Source organism: Microtus oregoni, unplaced genomic scaffold (assembly GCF_018167655.1).
Source record: "Microtus oregoni isolate MIOR12 unplaced genomic scaffold, Mior012 000057F_ref0000458, whole genome shotgun sequence".
Classification (NCBI taxonomy): domain Eukaryota; kingdom Metazoa; phylum Chordata; class Mammalia; order Rodentia; family Cricetidae; genus Microtus; species Microtus oregoni.
The window spans coordinates 11,415,010-11,430,912 of NW_024543833.1; the positions used below are offsets into that span (position 1 = coordinate 11,415,010).

A 15,903-nucleotide genomic window follows, 5' to 3' on the forward strand; every position below is an offset into this window, starting at 1 on the left:
AGTGTGTTCCACTCAGGGACCTGGAACATGTTTCAAGCTATGAAGACTGATAATGATGGGGTCAGATTTAGATTCCAGAAAAATCACTCTAATTTAATCCTGGAACATGGACGACAGAAAGTAACACTGGTGATAAACTAGTCAGAGGTCACTGATGAATATCGGGCCATTATCAGAAGTGAGCAACAGACATGCATATTTAAATGTTGTAACCCACATGACTAATTTATGACTGACTGATGGGAAAAGAAGAAAAAGAAAAAAAAATAAAAATGGGGGCTGGAGAGATGGCTCAGAGGGTAAGAGCACTGGCTGCTTTTCCAGATTCCAGAGGTCCCGCGTTCAATTCCCAGCAACCACATGGTGGCTCACAACCATCTGTAATGAGACCTGGTGCCTTCCTTACCAGAAGTACATTGTCTGCTTAATAAATAAATAAATCTTTTTAAAAAAAAGAAAATAAAAAACCACCTGTGTTGACATTCTGACTTCTGAATTAAAAGCTTATAAGTGTATAAGCTTTTGGTATCATTATTCAAAGATTGAACAAAAAGTCTCCAATGTGGTGACCGTTGAGTCATGCTGATGGATAAGTAAATGGGTTTACTCTAAGATAAATTGTGCTTGAGGCCATTTAGGCAAAGATGTCCTAACACAGATGGAAACGGGTTCCTGGAGCTTGAGAGGAAGGGAGAGATACCAGAGTTGGAGAGAGTCCCGAGGTCCTCAGTATAGGGAGATGTTGACCACATCGATAAGATCTTCCAGGGTGAAGATACACAAATGGCCAATTAATATTTGAAAAGTGTTCAATATCCTTAGCCATCAGGGAAATACAAATTAAAACTGTATTGTGGTTCCATTTCACCCCAGAATGGCTCTCATGAAGGAAACACCATGGTGGCAAACATCAGAGAGGCAACAGGGGACCAGGAACCCTTACAGCTGACGGAAGCACAAATGGTCAAGACCGTGCAGAAATTACTGTGGAGTTTCCCCCAAAACACTGAACATAGGACTGTAGGAAGTCCATGTGTGGATGTGGATAATGTGTGCAGAAAATGTCCACCATAGCTTTCTCCTGGATATTTACAGCCCAAAGACTGTTCTATGTAGAGACTGCTCGTACTAAGATTAGCTAAACCTGTCTCCTTGATCCACCTGCACACTATAAACCCCACCTCCTAGTTCAGCTGTGTAACAACCCTGCCTTCATGTTCAATTCTATGTAATAAACACTCTGAGCTTCCGGGCTGCTATGGTTTCTCCACCTGAGAGCCCAGACCACCCAATCCCAGCTTTTCATACCTCATGGGAAAGGGGCTGTTTGGGAGGAAGGAAGAGAGCCTGTGAGAGCCAGGGAGGGAGGAAGGGACTACAGTGAGGAGAGGAATAAGAACAAAATGTAATGACATACATTTACAAAAATGATAAATGAAACTCATTATTTTGTGTTCTTTAAGATAAAATTCAAATGAAAATATTAAAAAGAAAGATCCTCAATTTTGAGTATGATAAATGAAAAAAAAATCAAACAGCTTAGGGAAAAGAACCACACTCGAGGGAGGCTAGAGAAGAGGCTGGGGAGGTGTACCCAGATAAAGTAGGAGAAAGGGGGAAGAGGGAGGGAAAGAGAGGGAGAATAACATGTTAGAAATCAGTGGGAAAAAAGTGTGGGGATGAGGGTGGCCAACAGTTTCAACTGCAGAGACCAGGTAATAATAATAAGATATTTAATGTATATAACACACACACACACACACACACACACACACACACACACACACACACATATATTAAACTGAGATGTGAACTTAGATACAAAGACAGTGGTGGGATAAGCAGGAGCAGGTTTGGGATTTAGGAGTCACTGGGACCAGACTGCCTAGCGCTGAGGCCAACCACAGAGGCAAGAGACACACAGAGCTATAACTCTTTACAGAAATGGAGGTGGGATGGGTGGGGCACATTTTAAAAAGTAGACAGAAGTGAGGGGCCGGAAAACGCTGACGTAATGAAGCCAATTGAAAGAGAGAGGTAAAGGAAGGGCGGGGTCCTGAGGAGAGGAGAGCCAGTCAGCGGATTTAGCCTTCCATACCAGACCACTTCTCCCTTCAGCAAGATAAGGAAAGGACCAGGGGTACGGCACTGAGGGGAAATAACAAACTGCTCTTGTACCTTGAATGTGACTTGAGGTGAACTTTGGTACACAGTAGGAGGCAAGTGGATCCATGAAAAAAAATTTCCTGTATATTTTAGAGTTAGGGGTCTCTGCCATTGATTTGGAAAGAATATGAAGCTATTTAATCCCACATGTCTTTTAATGTTTAGAGTCAGAGACTACAAAAAAGGCCCTACTACGTGCTTCTTGTCAAAGTATTTTTAAAAGCCATACTGAGTTCACCACAAAGACCACAAAAAAAAAGTTCACAAAATCCAGTACCACATGTTGCAGTGTTAATACGAGAGACAGACAGAGAGAGAGAGAGAGAGAGAGAGAGAGAGAGAGACAGAGACAGAGACAGAGACAGAGACCGAGACCAAGGGGGCCATGAACACTGTTGGTGTTCACTAGAAAAGATTTTAAAAGCATAACCCAACAGCTGCTTAGAAACGAATGTCTGAAAATTGAGAGACCCAATTACGAATTGAAGAAACTACCTTCATCAGAGCTATCTGAATGCACTCAGAACTGGATTTTAGATGATCATCAGTTATCTTCATAAGGAACCGCCTAAATTTCAAAATGGATTGCTAGTAGAAAAGAGCTTCATGCATTTTTGCCCTTGGCCTTCTTGTTAAGGAGTCACTCCTCTGTCCCTAGGCTCTGCCTCCCCAACAGTCACTTAGTAATAGATTAGGCCAAAACTGCAGTCCCTTGAAAGCAAGCAAAAGGAGGCTTTGCATGTTAATTAGTTTGGGGAAGTCAAGGGATATTTTCCTAAAACCCAATGAAGATGCAAATTATGTGACCAAGGGAACTCACCTGCTGAGTAGCAGGCCTGCCAGAATCTGCAGTCAGTGCCTAGGTCAGTTCTCACCCTCCGCCAGGCAGCCTCAATGTCTTGGCTCTAGGTTCTTTCCATGTGAAAACCTGGTAGTAAATATCTTCTTAAACAGCCCCATAACCAATGACATTTGAGTCACCAGTGACATTTGAGCAGCTAAGCTTGGACCCTAGATTTATATGAGTTAGTGTCTCGTAATTGGGTCTCTCTGAAACGTCACTGTTGATTTTTCTGTAAGAATACTGCTAATTATGACGAGACTTGTGTTTTCAAAAACCAGAAGCACGCAGGTGGAGAGCCACACCATACCTGGGGGAAAGGGCGACTAGGCAGTAGAGCTTAAAAGGGACCCTACATCTTAAAAACCATGTTGAGAGTGTCAATCGGTGACTTTGAAAATCACAAGGAAAGAGAAAAAGCCACATCCAGACAACCTTTACCCTGTCTCCTTGCACAGATGCCCTGCTCTTCCCCTTAGGTGAGCTTTTCTTGTTTGGTTTTTCAAGCATCTTCTCACCCAAAAATTGTCCGCATGAGGAAAACCTGAGGCCCTAGTTTTTTGCTCTGGGCACGAAAATATCCAGGGCTGGAGCTACGTTTCTGCTCAAACTTCATGCCAGAACACTCTGTGGTCTAGGCTGGGGGTCCGGCCACCAGGCACAGCCACTGGAGGGCTGATAGCTGGCGCTGTTCGTGGTGCTGAAGCTCTTTAGGCGAGAGTCTGCAACCCACCCAGGGGCACTGGGTAGGGTGGGGTGAGGTTCCTGGCTGGGGTGGACTTGAGGAGACTTTGGAGCTACAGCCAGCTCCACCCTTAGGCCTCAAGTCTACCTCACTAGCTCAGGTATGTACTTTTCCTGGCTCTCTCCACACCCCCTTCTCTCTTTTACAGCACTTTATTTACCTTTGCACATTAGGCATGGCCTTCCCTGGTGCCATCAAGGGTGTCATTCTCCTTCCACAGGTAATCACTTCTCTTTGGTCCCACACACATTTCTTGTTTTCTCTGCCCACTCCACCTCAAACACGACCCAACTTAGCAGGATAGTGTTACCTCAACAGCTCCGTGGGACGAGACCTCACTCCAGGCAGAACTGTTCATTGGCTTTGCCTTGGCAATGAATTAGAAGAAGAGGATGGATGCTCAAATGAGCACGCAGAGACGCCCTTATGATATATCTAGAAAAACAGTGTTTGCAACAGGCAGCAGCGTGGAAGGTGAGGAATGAGCTTGGGTGAGGTGCCGTAAAGCACACTGCTGATAAGAGACTTCTAGCAGAGGAAGCTGTAGTTACTACTGTCTGTGTGGCAAGTCTTAACTCTGCGCCTGCTCCAGTCCATACCGTCGTCCGCTGGATCCGAGTAACGTATCCATACTATGTTTCTGCTAAAAGCATCGTGTGCACAATTCTATTTACTGTAAGGCACAGTAATGGAGGAAACATAAATAGAACAGAGAGGGTTAGTTGGGGGAGGAGGGTGTCTGTGTGTGTGTGTGTGTGTGTGTGTGTGTGTGTGTGTGCTCGCTCACTCACGCATGCGCAGGCACGCCGGGGAGCAGATCAAAACTGTTTAATCAGCAAGAACATGATTCAGCAGTTGAGAAATGTAAACAAGTGGTGAATCTGCTAGCTTTGGTCAAACCCTAGACAGACCCAAAAGACGACAGCAAACTCCAAGGCAGGCAGTGCCAGCAAGATGCCCGCCCTCTCCCTTGGCCAGGAGGCAGAGGCTGGCTCCACCAGTAGATGACCAGGGTGACCTCTGGCTTTTGCAGCGCACACACATTTGGGATGGGGTTAATGGCACCTTCCAGGGAGCTCCAATTGAATAAACAAAAAAATGACTTTCCCTGTTCTAATGGATCACATTATTCCAAGGTCTAAGCCTCCATCCAGGCCCCTGCAGCTGCTCTGCAGGTCAGGCAACCAATAAAGCAATTAGCCAATGAGAAAACTCTTCTTCCTGGAGGGGGACTTGGGGTTTGCTGCAGTTGCTGCACTTTGCTTTAGGTTTTTAAACAGGCAATGCAAGTCACCGCCCCCCCCCCAGCCTCTTACGTCAGGCTCCAGGATAAGGACAGTGAAACTGTGTGTTTGTTAAGAGTGCTATTTTAAGGGGCTAGTCCCTTGTTCAGCACAGCCTAGCGAGCCCACTACTTCCTGTTCAATTAATCTGAACCACAGCTGAACTCTGCCCTTTGAACTCCCTCGGCAGATAAATACATTAGCTCACCTACGGAATCATTAATATTTTTCAATCACATAAAACAAACAGGAATGTCCAAAAACAACCCAAGAGGTAGCCAATTGAGAATAATCCATGTGCCATGTTAAAAAATATCGCAAGTGGAGTTACTTACAGAACACAAAGGGGCCAGGAAAGAAAGAATGGGATTGTGCCAATAGTTCAAGGGACGAAGGGATTTTCATTTTCGTATCTGCAAGCAAGAAGAGCACTGAGCCATATGCAGCAACGTCCATTTCGTCTAGAGTGCTCTCCATGAAACCCTGTACTTTATTCTTAAACTGGCTTCTACTGTTTCCCTCAGAGCACATGGCTCAAAACCCCTACTTCTTAAGTGGTTTCGGTATCCATGATCGTATATGGAGTTCAAGATATTGCACTTGGAAGAACAACTCTATTCTTGATTTGCTACAAACACACCAAAATAATTATTGTGGCACCAATGGTGCTTTTACACGAGCCAGTTTACACGAGCCAAGTTAGTGGTTTGGTTGAGATCACCCTAGATTAGGAAAAGATATTGCTAGTTTATGCGTAGAAACTGATTTTCATTTGTGGGCAAAGTGGGTTGGGGGAGAAAGATGCTAAATGCATCTAATTTATCTTTATCTCTGCATGTCATCTCGGAATGATCAAAACATCCCCAGCTGTGTCACTATACATTTCAGTCTGATTTAATTTCACTTCCCACGATTCTGCCTCCTGACCCCCTCCCTCCGCTTTCATTCCCCTTTTCATTTTTTTTGTTTGGCTTGGAATGTGGGCTTAATGCCCAGCTATCCTAGATGAGAACACTTAGAGGAATATCATAAGCACGAAGGGTAAATCTATTGAACGAGGGTCTTTAACTATGTGGTTTCCTTAAAGGGAAAGGCTGGATCAATAGGATCAATATGAAAGGTTTCCCTGGCCCTGCATAAAAGGGTAAGGGCTTCTCTTTTCACTGGTTTAACTTTACTCTCTGACAAATGCAAATCAATGGATCTGTGTTTACAACAGATTCCCTGACAGACTCAGCTTGGGCAAAGCCCAAGGCCTCACCCTAGAGGTGAGGAGACCAAGCTGCCCCAGGGAGATGCTGTAGGGAAGGATGGGGAATATGCTGGTAATAGCCACCAAACAACAACTGGTGTACTGCACATTCAGATCCCACTGCCTGTGCCCTCCCCAAAGAGGGGAGCAAGAAAGATGCAAGACAGGCAGGTTCCTTTAAGAATGCATAGGCAATATAAAGCCACATTCTGGGATCTGGTGAGCCAGTGATCTAGCTTCCTATCAATCTAAGATCTACAGATCTAAGAGGCCAACTGCACAGGAGCTGTACTGAACATATCTACAGCTGGAGAGGTAAACATCTGAGCTCTGTGAGCACTCATTTTGCCCTTCCTTAGGTGGTAGCTGGGTCTTCTCAGTAATGGCCAGGCAAACCACGAAAATCGTGGTTTCTTTCTTGGTTAATTTTTACCTTTCCCTTTAAAAATGTGGTGCCTTCCAAAAATTACATGATTTCAAGTCAATACCAGTTACTGAGAAATTATTTTTCTTCCTACAGGAGAAAGTATATGTATATTTGATTACAGGAGCCAAAGTCCAATGCTGATTAAATTACACTGGAGGTGTGCTTCCAACCCAAACACAGTCTGCTTTTTACAGAAAGAGTAATGGATCCCCACGTGGTAACAGAGGCACCAAGGAGGAATGCCGAGCCTCCTGGCCAGCCCTCTGGGACAGGGATTTTTATTCATAACAAGCGCCCACAGCTTCTAGGAATCCTGCTTTCTGAGTGAGATAATCTCTGCCTCTGTACCTTGTCCACCAGAAGTCACAAGTCTGGGATACCTAAGCCAACTTCCCTGCCCCCTATTTCCCTACTCCAACCACCCTGTGTGATCTTTACAGTCTCTATTTTGCCGATAATTGAGAAATATCTCCCTCAAAGGCACTGAGGGTGGTTGAAGGGAAGGTTGGACTGAAGAACCCTGGTCTTGTCTCTCACCAGGAGGAAGCTGCCCTGGCTCCTCTGCCCCAGACAGACTAAAGGACAGCCCAGGACTTCTCTTGATGCACTCAGTCCAGGAAGGGGAGTTACTCCTCTGTAGGAAATGGCATTCCTCAGCTTGGTAGGGGAGAAAAGTGTCCCCCAAAGGGTGCACACCCAGAGAGTGTGCAAATGAAGTATGAACTCCAAGGCACTCCAATCCCGGCCTCTTCCCCAGGGCCATTTGTCCAGATAATTATTTCTATTTATGCCCTCTTCGTTTCTCTTCCTTTGGTAAGAATCCAGAAACTAAAACTCTGCTTTTTCTATGAGGTTTTCATTTCTCTAGGGATTCCCCAGAATGATACCGCCTTTTGCAAAGATATTTTCTGACAACCCTCACCACTAGCCATGACAGAAGCAGTGCTTCCTTCCCAAGAGCTCTCCGCCTCAGTCACTCTGGTCTCCTGTGCAAGTGGGCTTTTTAAAGAGAGAAAAGCCAGAGAGAGGTGGCCATAAAAGAAATTCCTGGAAAGTAAGTCTTGGGTTCTGGGCTCTCTGGCCATTCCTGACTTAAGAATAGAGGGATTGATAAGACATTATGGGAACAAAGAGAATGTGGAACAATCAATTTAATCCTCACCCTACACCTCTCATCCGGAATCCCGCTGTTTAGATTCTAAATGGGGTGGGAGGGTGGGGGGGGGGACAAACCAAGACTCTGACTCAACAAAGGCTCACGCCAGCTCTCCTGGAGGGACAGTGGGCCAGTTGCCTTCCAGTCCAAAAGGAAACCATCGATGCTTTTGGGGGAATCTGGTGACCACATGGCTTTTAGGGAGTCTATAGGGTACTTTGTGATCTTCAAAACTAGGGTGCTCTGCGGGGGCTCCCTTGCTTTAAGAGAAGTCACTGGTGGGAAGATAAATGACCACTTGCTTTTCCCCACATTTCAAAGCAGAACACAAGATTTCTATCTCTCTTCTCCCCCTCCTCCCTTTTGGAAGAAAGTAGGAAAACACCTCTTTGAAAGAAAATATTAGTTCTCTATATATACAGAACTAACATATATATACTAAAACAGCTCTTGCCCTCTCCTAGAAAACCCACAGCAATGCTTCTCAAAGAGCAAGCCACCATTTAGCAAGGAAAGGGGTTAAGAACGTAGCTCCCCCCCCCCCCCCCCCCCCGTAGACGGAAAGAAAAAGTTCTAGAGTTTTCTTATCTGGCAGATTGGACGTCTGTCTCAGCGCAAGCCCCTCTCCTCCCAAGCCCCCTCTCCCCCCACACACCCCGGATGGGCCTGTGGCATCAGAGTCAGGTGGGAAAGTGCAGGGTGGGTGTTCTCCTAGTAGCTTTGCCCTAAGATCCCGGCCACAGTCAAGAGTCAAGACAGAAGACAAGATCCTTCCCCTGGTTGACCCAGTTGGTCCACCGCAGAGCGGGCCATTTTGGGGAATGAAACCCAGGCGTTTGTTACCGAGATGCGACGTTCCAGGCAGCTTTAGACACATTCCTTCTAAACTTAATCGAGAACGAATTTCAAAATTAAGGGGGGCTTTCCCGAACAGTTTTGATGAGAGAGAGAAGAGAGAGAGAGAGAGAGAGAGAGAGAGAGAGAGAGAGAGAGAACACGAACCAGCCAGGGTCCCTTTGATGGTCAAGGACGGGGAGAACCCAGGAGTGCGGAGAGTGTACAGGACGCGCACAGGGGTGGGGAAGGGGGTCCAGCAGTCCCGTACAAGGCTAAGAAAACCTTAGCGAGAATGGAGCTGGCTCCGGCGACTGCTCACGGGAGGAGTTGTGGTCAGATCTGAGAACCGGGCCCCAGCTGGTGAAGTGGCGTGGCCGGAGCGCCAGGGATCCTGGGCACTGGCGAGCGCTCTTCTGGGAAGAGCACGCCGACGTCGGACTTACTGGAAACGCGCCGGATCAGGTTCCAGATCAATGAAATCTGGGTCCACACGTTTACGTTATTGTTGCCAGCATTAATGCTCTTTTAATCTTCTAAACATTATCAGCATCGATCTCCCTCCATATACACATTTGTTTGAGAAAGTGACATAACCACACGGTGGAGAGCCTGGAATAAAAAGAAGTGCGCAGCCCCTCTAATCCACCGCTCCCTGCGGGGTGAAACACGTCTCAAACTTGGAATCACTCAGCTCCCTCGTGTCCCGCCTCCTCCGCAAGCTCCAGGCTACCGCAATCTGAGTTAGGAAGGCATTCTTTGGGGACTAGGGACTTGAAGCACTGACACCGGTAGTGAGGTTTGCAGTTATTAATCCGATCAGCCAGCAGGCTAACAGATCAGTCTGTTCTGCACGGACGTGTGTAGGATTTGGCCTCCCGGCTCGGGTCCCGGAACTAAGTCCTCCGGAGAGGCGGTCTGGCCCCCCGGTTGGAGAAACAAGATGGTGGGGAAGGCTGAGTGGAGAACAGAAGGAACTCTAAGGTTCAGGCCTTCTTCCAGCCCTTCAATTTAGCAAAAAATGCTCTCCTGCGTCATCTAAACACCCTCACCGCGCGACTGGAGACGCGCAGGTACGTGTGTCTGGGCAGGAGCAATCAACGCTCCGTCCAAACCACTAAGGCGGGCATCAAGTGTGTCCGACGACATCGGGCTGGTTAAGGGCCTTAGACCGCCTGAACTGAGTGGGCTCCATCCTGACTGTCTGGGGACTGTGTCTTGGAGAAGGCCACACTGTCTTCCCGCAGTTGGCACTAGAGTCGGACTCCGGGAGGGCCAACCTCGGAGGTTACCTCCCAGGAGGCAGAAATCCGAGTTATGAAAGTAACAACAGCCATGCTATTGTTTTCCTGCGTTGGAAGAAAAAAAAAAAAAAACCCCAAACCCCTCATCTTTAAAATCTCGGTTTTCCTCCACCTGGCGATGGACTCAGGTTCTTCCCTGAACCCTGGAGGTCCTTCTTAGCTTGCCGAGGCCCTTGAGGAACAAAGCCCTAGGAAGTATGCTCAAAACTGCGTGAGTTTGTCCTCAGGCCAGTACTTAATAAGAACCGCCCTGCGGGATCCCGTCTTGGGCCACTCCCAGCCTATTCGGCCAGTGGCAACCACTTGCTATTCTCACCACCCAGGGCGCACAGAGTTCCTTTCTCAGACTTCTAAGTTGGGACACTCTGACACTCCGACACTCCGAGCTTCCCTAGCATCCTCCCGCATCCTCTCTAGAGCAACATGGGTTTGGCTATGCAGGTAGCAGAGAGACCGGGCAGATTGGTGGAAGACCCAATCTTCCAGGTGACTGGATATACTTGACCTAGAGTTTGGAGATGGTGGGCAAACCAAAGGTTTTAAACTCAGAGACCCTCAGATGGGTCTCAAAATGATAAAAGGAGAGAGGGAGGGAGAAAGGGAGAGAGGGAAAGAGAGAGAGAGAGAGAGAGAGAGAGAGAGAGAACACTATATGAATGAACAAGAGAATATGAATGGGCAGCCGGATGTGGCTCCAGGTCGTGTAGGTTCTGGACTGGGTTGGCCATCCCGGGGAGTCACTGGCTTGCTTAACCCCGGGTCCCAAAGGCCTAGGTCCCGGCTGCTTCCCAGCGGGGTTTCCCATCGATCAATAACAATCAAAAGGCCTCCCTTTTCTCCTCTCCGTGCTTCTGTTCCCTACTCTCCTGAGCACATAATACCTATTTACTTGTCCTGGCTTTTGCCGCAGTGTCTGAAGAGAAGAGACTCAATCTACTGACCCCGTACTGAAAGGCTTCCTATGTAATAATAACCACTCCACACACTTGTAGTTGCTGATAAAACGGCAAGATAAAAAGGCGAAGGCTCTTGTCCCTTTTCACCTAGGGTAATAAAACAGACTCACATTTAAATGTTTGAGCAAAGCCGGGTCCTCAGTGCACTTCTCCCTTAGGCGTCCCCGCCGAGAATCTCTCCACGGTCTGGAAAGCTTGCCTCCAGGTACCACCAGGCAACTCTGCAGAAGACCCAGGTACCACACTCTTTCTCACGCGCTATCCTAAAAACTCATAGCAAGGCGAGGCTTAACTTTCAAGACGTACACAGGCAGAACCTAGCGTTTTCCAACAGCCTTGTCCTTTGCCCGACCGGCGTGAGGGGGCGGCAGCGCTCCGAGATGGGCCAGAGTAGAACAGCTGTTTTCCAGCCTTTTACTGTACCCCAAAGAGCAGCTGCCAAGTTCCTTCTATCCCCAAGCGCTGGAAGCCAGCCGAGGCTGGAGACCCCTCAGAGCTCCTGCTGTATTGGAGAGAGGGGAGTCTAAAACAAAAGCGTTACTACACTGAGAGCTGTAGCCAGGCCTCCAGCTTTACCTTTGCTAGGGGCCAGGAGCAAATCCAAAGAAAATGTAGGAGAGGATAAAGAATAAACCAAGGGAGGAAAAAAAAAAAGATAAAGACGACTTTGAACTCCAAAAGTGCCGAAGTCCACTGATTTTGAATGAAGTTCTCTGGAACAAATCTTTTTGTTTGTTTGTTTCTCTGTTTGCTTGTTTTTATTTTTCTTTACCCTTTTAGATTAGCAGGGAAGGTTACTGAACAGTGAACAAAATCCAGCAGTGGCCAAAGGCGGGGGCTGTAGGCGGAAACGCCTCCTCCTCCGGAGCAGTGACCTAGTCCTGCTAGGCAACCTTAAGATGCACCGGACAAGCCCGTCTCGGTGGTGGAAGAAAGTCCTGGGGACCGGAGAGGACAACTGAGCTAACAGATTCAGAGCGCTAGTGAGCAGTGAGCGCCCGATTCAGAACCACGCGAGTCTCAATAGAGATTTTACGCAAATTAAGACGAACACTAATTGTTCTAGAGCGCCAAGTCTTTCCAGAGAGGTCCCAGTCAGGCTTGCAGCTGGGTATTGTATGTCCTCATTAGTGGGAGGTCTGGACACCTAGCCCGTCTGGGTCGGCGGTTCAGGCCTGGGGGTAGTACGGTGGTGGCACTCTCGGAAAGGGGTCTGCGTGCACAAAAGCTCCGCAACTGAGTCAGCCTGCGCAGCCCAGGCTGCGTCTTTTGCTCTTGCACCCACCGCCCACACCGGAGGTTTCAGTGTTCCTAGAACAATAGAGGGCTGTACCTCGCCTCTCGGCCGCTAGAGGAGGCACAGAGAGCCGTGCCCGCTCCAGAACAATGTAACCCGCGAGTTGACCGGTCCCCTGCCGCGGCTGCTCGCCTTCTTTGCCACGCCGCCGCTAGGCGCACAATCAGCGCCCGCTTAATGCAAAGGCGGAGCTTACAGCCTGCTGCGGCCAAGAAACCTTAACTAACTCGCTTCTTAATTTCTCGGCACCTCTATCGAAGAGCTTAATCTATCTTGGAGTACTATCAAACCTCAGCAAACCCTAGTTTGTAGCCCAGCAAGGGCTGCAGGCTAGTGAGGCAGGGAGCCCTTTACTCTGGTGCTTCTTCCTAAAGCGATGAATGCGGCCGCGCCAGCCTTCGTCTTTGCACCCTCTTTTCTACAGTCAGTGACAGCGGAGCCAGACAGACTCCGCTCTTTTAGTGGGTCATAAAGTCCTTGGGCTAACACCAAAGCCTCAGAGAGGTTCCGGCCGTTAGTTCCCGGAGCCGCAAGGGTGTACCTCCTGCCAATGGCCAAAGAAGTTTGCCTGCTTTGGTGGGTAGGAGGGGAGTGAAGAACTCTTTTCCCTTTCTAAGGAACAAAACTCCCTAACAGTCAAAAGCATCTACATAAGGAGACTAGGCACCCTGGAAAACAGAAGAGTGTTGTCCTAAGAAAGTTCAAGTACACCGGTTTGGGCTAAGGGCAATTCTTGATTCGCGTTGAGTCCACAAAACAGGACTTCTAGAGGACGCTAAGAGACCCGATCCCGCCTCCCACTGTAGGAGGGGAAAGGTTGGCACACTGATAAGAGGACAAATGAAAGGGAGGGGGCAATGAAACTCGGAGGCAATGAGTGAGAAAGCAAGAGAAGAAAAAAGGGAGAAGAGAAACAAGCGGAGAAGAGAAAGTGAAAATGGAAGAAAAAGAAAGAGAAGAAAGGGGGAAGTATATAGGAGAGAAGGGAGCATAGCTAAAGACCAGAGCTCGCGCACAGACCAGCCCCTGGAGCACGTACAGTTTCTCCCAGCAGCCTGGCTACCGATGCCTTTGAGCTTACCTGCCAGGCGTAAGGCAGACATGCGCTGGAACTCGGGCTCCTGCAGCCACTTCCACATCCTGCGGAAGGTCTCCCTGCCAGATTTGAGTTTACTCCAGGGTTTGGGATTCCGGAGCAGGTCGGAGAGAGTCCCCTGAGACCGGCATAGAACCCTCTGTGCGAAGATAGCCTGTGGGATGCTGTAGCGCTTCAGCTCGGCGGTGATACGCTGGGCCACCTCTTTGGTGTTGATCTCCTCTAGCTGTCCCGACGTGGCCACCTGCGACCCCGAGGAGGACGAAGGGGGCCGCTCGCGGCTAGGAGCCAGGACTGGCCCATGGGACTGAGTATGGCCCGGGTGGTGCAAGCCATTGAGGTGAGACATCATGGCTGCAGGCGGAGTGCCCAGGCCTCGGGACAGGTGTTGCTCACCGCGGGTCAGCATGGCAGTGTGGTGCGCGTCGAAATTGGGGCTGAGCATTTTGTCGTGGCCCGGCGGACCATAGTTGGGCAGGCTCTGCTGAGCGTTGTGAAGGCCACCCAGTCCGTTGCCCAGCGGGGTGGCAGCCAGCGGAGACAGACTCTGGCTCATACTAGGCATCTCCTTGTAAGGGCTATAAAGATTGTTCATGGACGGAAGCCCGCGCTCGTCGCGCATGAGGGTGAAGCTGCCACTGACGTTGCCCGACAGACGCTGATGGTGATGGTGGTGGTGATGGTGGTGGTGAGGGTGGTGGTGAGGGTGCGGGTGGTGGAACTTGTCTGACACCGTGGAGATGGGTGGCAGCGGCTGGAGCGGAGTCAGCGTAGTGTAGGTGTTGCTCATGCCCATGCCTGGCGGGGACGAGTCGCAGGACATACTCATAGCGTGGTGCAGCGGGATGGAAAGCTCAGGCCGGTAGTCGCTGCCGTCCAGGATCGAGGCCATACTGGTGACCATGGCCGAACGCGACGCCGCGGCTGCCGCCGCTGCCGCGGTGCCCAGCTCCTGATGCGCGGCCGGCGGCGGCGGCGGGCCACGCAGCGAGCCAGCACCGCCGCGGCCAGGGTGGTGGGGGCTGGGGCTGGCCAGCAGCTCCTGTTCATGGCCCGGGCCCCCGCCCCCGCCCCCTCCGCCCCCGCCGCCGCCCCCGCCGCTGCCGCCGCCGACCGGCCCGTGCAAAGTGCCCAGACTTTCCATTGTCAGCTCCGGGTTCATGGCGCAGCCTTCTAGGTCTTTGGTGAGGCATCGATAGGCGGTGTAGGCAGCCTTCATTCAGTCCATCGGGGCCCGGGGGCGGTGGGAGCGGCGGGGGCTGCCGGTGGGCTGGCTAGGCACGCGTGGCGTGGTTCGGCCACTGGTCTCGGGGGCGGGCGTGGGAGTGCGGGAGTGTGTGCTGGGGCGTGCGTGCGGGTGTGTGCCCCGGGCTGCGGGCGGGCGCGCCCGGGGTGGGGGTGGGGTGGGGGCGGACAGGGCGTGCGTGCGGGAGAGGGGAGGGGGTAGGGAAGGAGGGAGGGATCACCGGGCCCCGCTGCTTGTGCGGGCGCGCTGCCTCGCCATGTCCGAGCCCACTCTGGCGCCGACGTCTTCTGTTTGGGTGAGCGGGAGCTGTCCAGAAGGGCTCTGCCGCTTGCGGGAGCAGCCAACCTATCCTCCCGGGCCCGGGGCGGGACCGTGCTCGATGAGCATCAACAGAAACCAATCCGCGGTAGTAGGTACCTCGGAAGGCAGACCTTCTCGGAGAAGCTGCCAATGAATGTGGAAGGGGCGGGGACCAGCGTTTCAGGTTTGGCTGACAGCTCGGTTCGCTCCCCCCGCCCCCCATTTTTTCTGCTCCTGGAACCAAGCGTCAAGGAGAAGAAGGGGGGTACTAGGGAGAGAGAAAGAAGCAAGAGTGCGAGGACCAAGGGGGATTATGTGAGAGATGCCTCTTTCTGGCAGCTGCGATTTGGGTTGATTGCTTCGGTTTCTTTAGTCTCACCTCAAAGCTTTTCTTCACTCTTGTAAGCTCGTAGTATGGTCAAAACAAACGCGCGTCTCCTACCTAGCCACTTCCCCAGAGTCCCTCGCCGGGAGCTAGCAGTCTAGCTTTTAAAATGCAGGCGCTAATGTGTTCTAATGCACGGTAAATTTCCAAGACTGGGATGTGCATAATCTATGCGGGGACGGCAGCTCGAACGCCTCAACTGCCTAAGAGCTGAGGCGTCCGCGGCGGAAGGTTCACACTGTCGGCGGCACAAGCAGCCCTAATGCATGCAAACTTAACACAATAACATCATTTAATTACTTGGCCAGCCCATAAATCTCCCAGTTATGAGGCTTCAGAAGGGCCCTACTAGATTGCAAAACAAAACTAAAATTCCAGAAGCTGCGGTTTCGAGGTGACCAAATGCTTGCTCCTTCAGAGAACAGGGAAGGGGAGGGGGAGAGAGTGGGGTTGGGGGTGAATATTGTTATTGATATTCACAGCTTCGCAAACTTCTCCTGGGGGCAAGAATAGTGGGGACAGTACTGGCTTATTTTTCCTCTACCAGCACACACACACACACACACACACACACACACACACACACACACACACACACACACACCACTCAATTAT

At 50.2% G+C, this 15,903-nt stretch overlaps 1 protein-coding gene across 1 annotated transcript in view; it reads right to left on the reverse strand.

The window, feature by feature from the left end:
• LOC121438824 (one cut domain family member 2) overlaps window positions 1-14,719 on the reverse strand; it is a 47,128-nt gene extending 32,409 nt beyond the window's left edge. Inside the window, exon 1 of the mRNA XM_041639290.1 lies at window positions 13,343-14,719. Coding sequence (XP_041495224.1) covers window positions 13,343-14,576 — 1,234 coding nt within the window. The 5' untranslated portion in view covers window positions 14,577-14,719. The remainder of the gene's footprint in view (window positions 1-13,342) is intronic.
• Window positions 14,720-15,903: the final 1,184 nt, after the last annotated feature.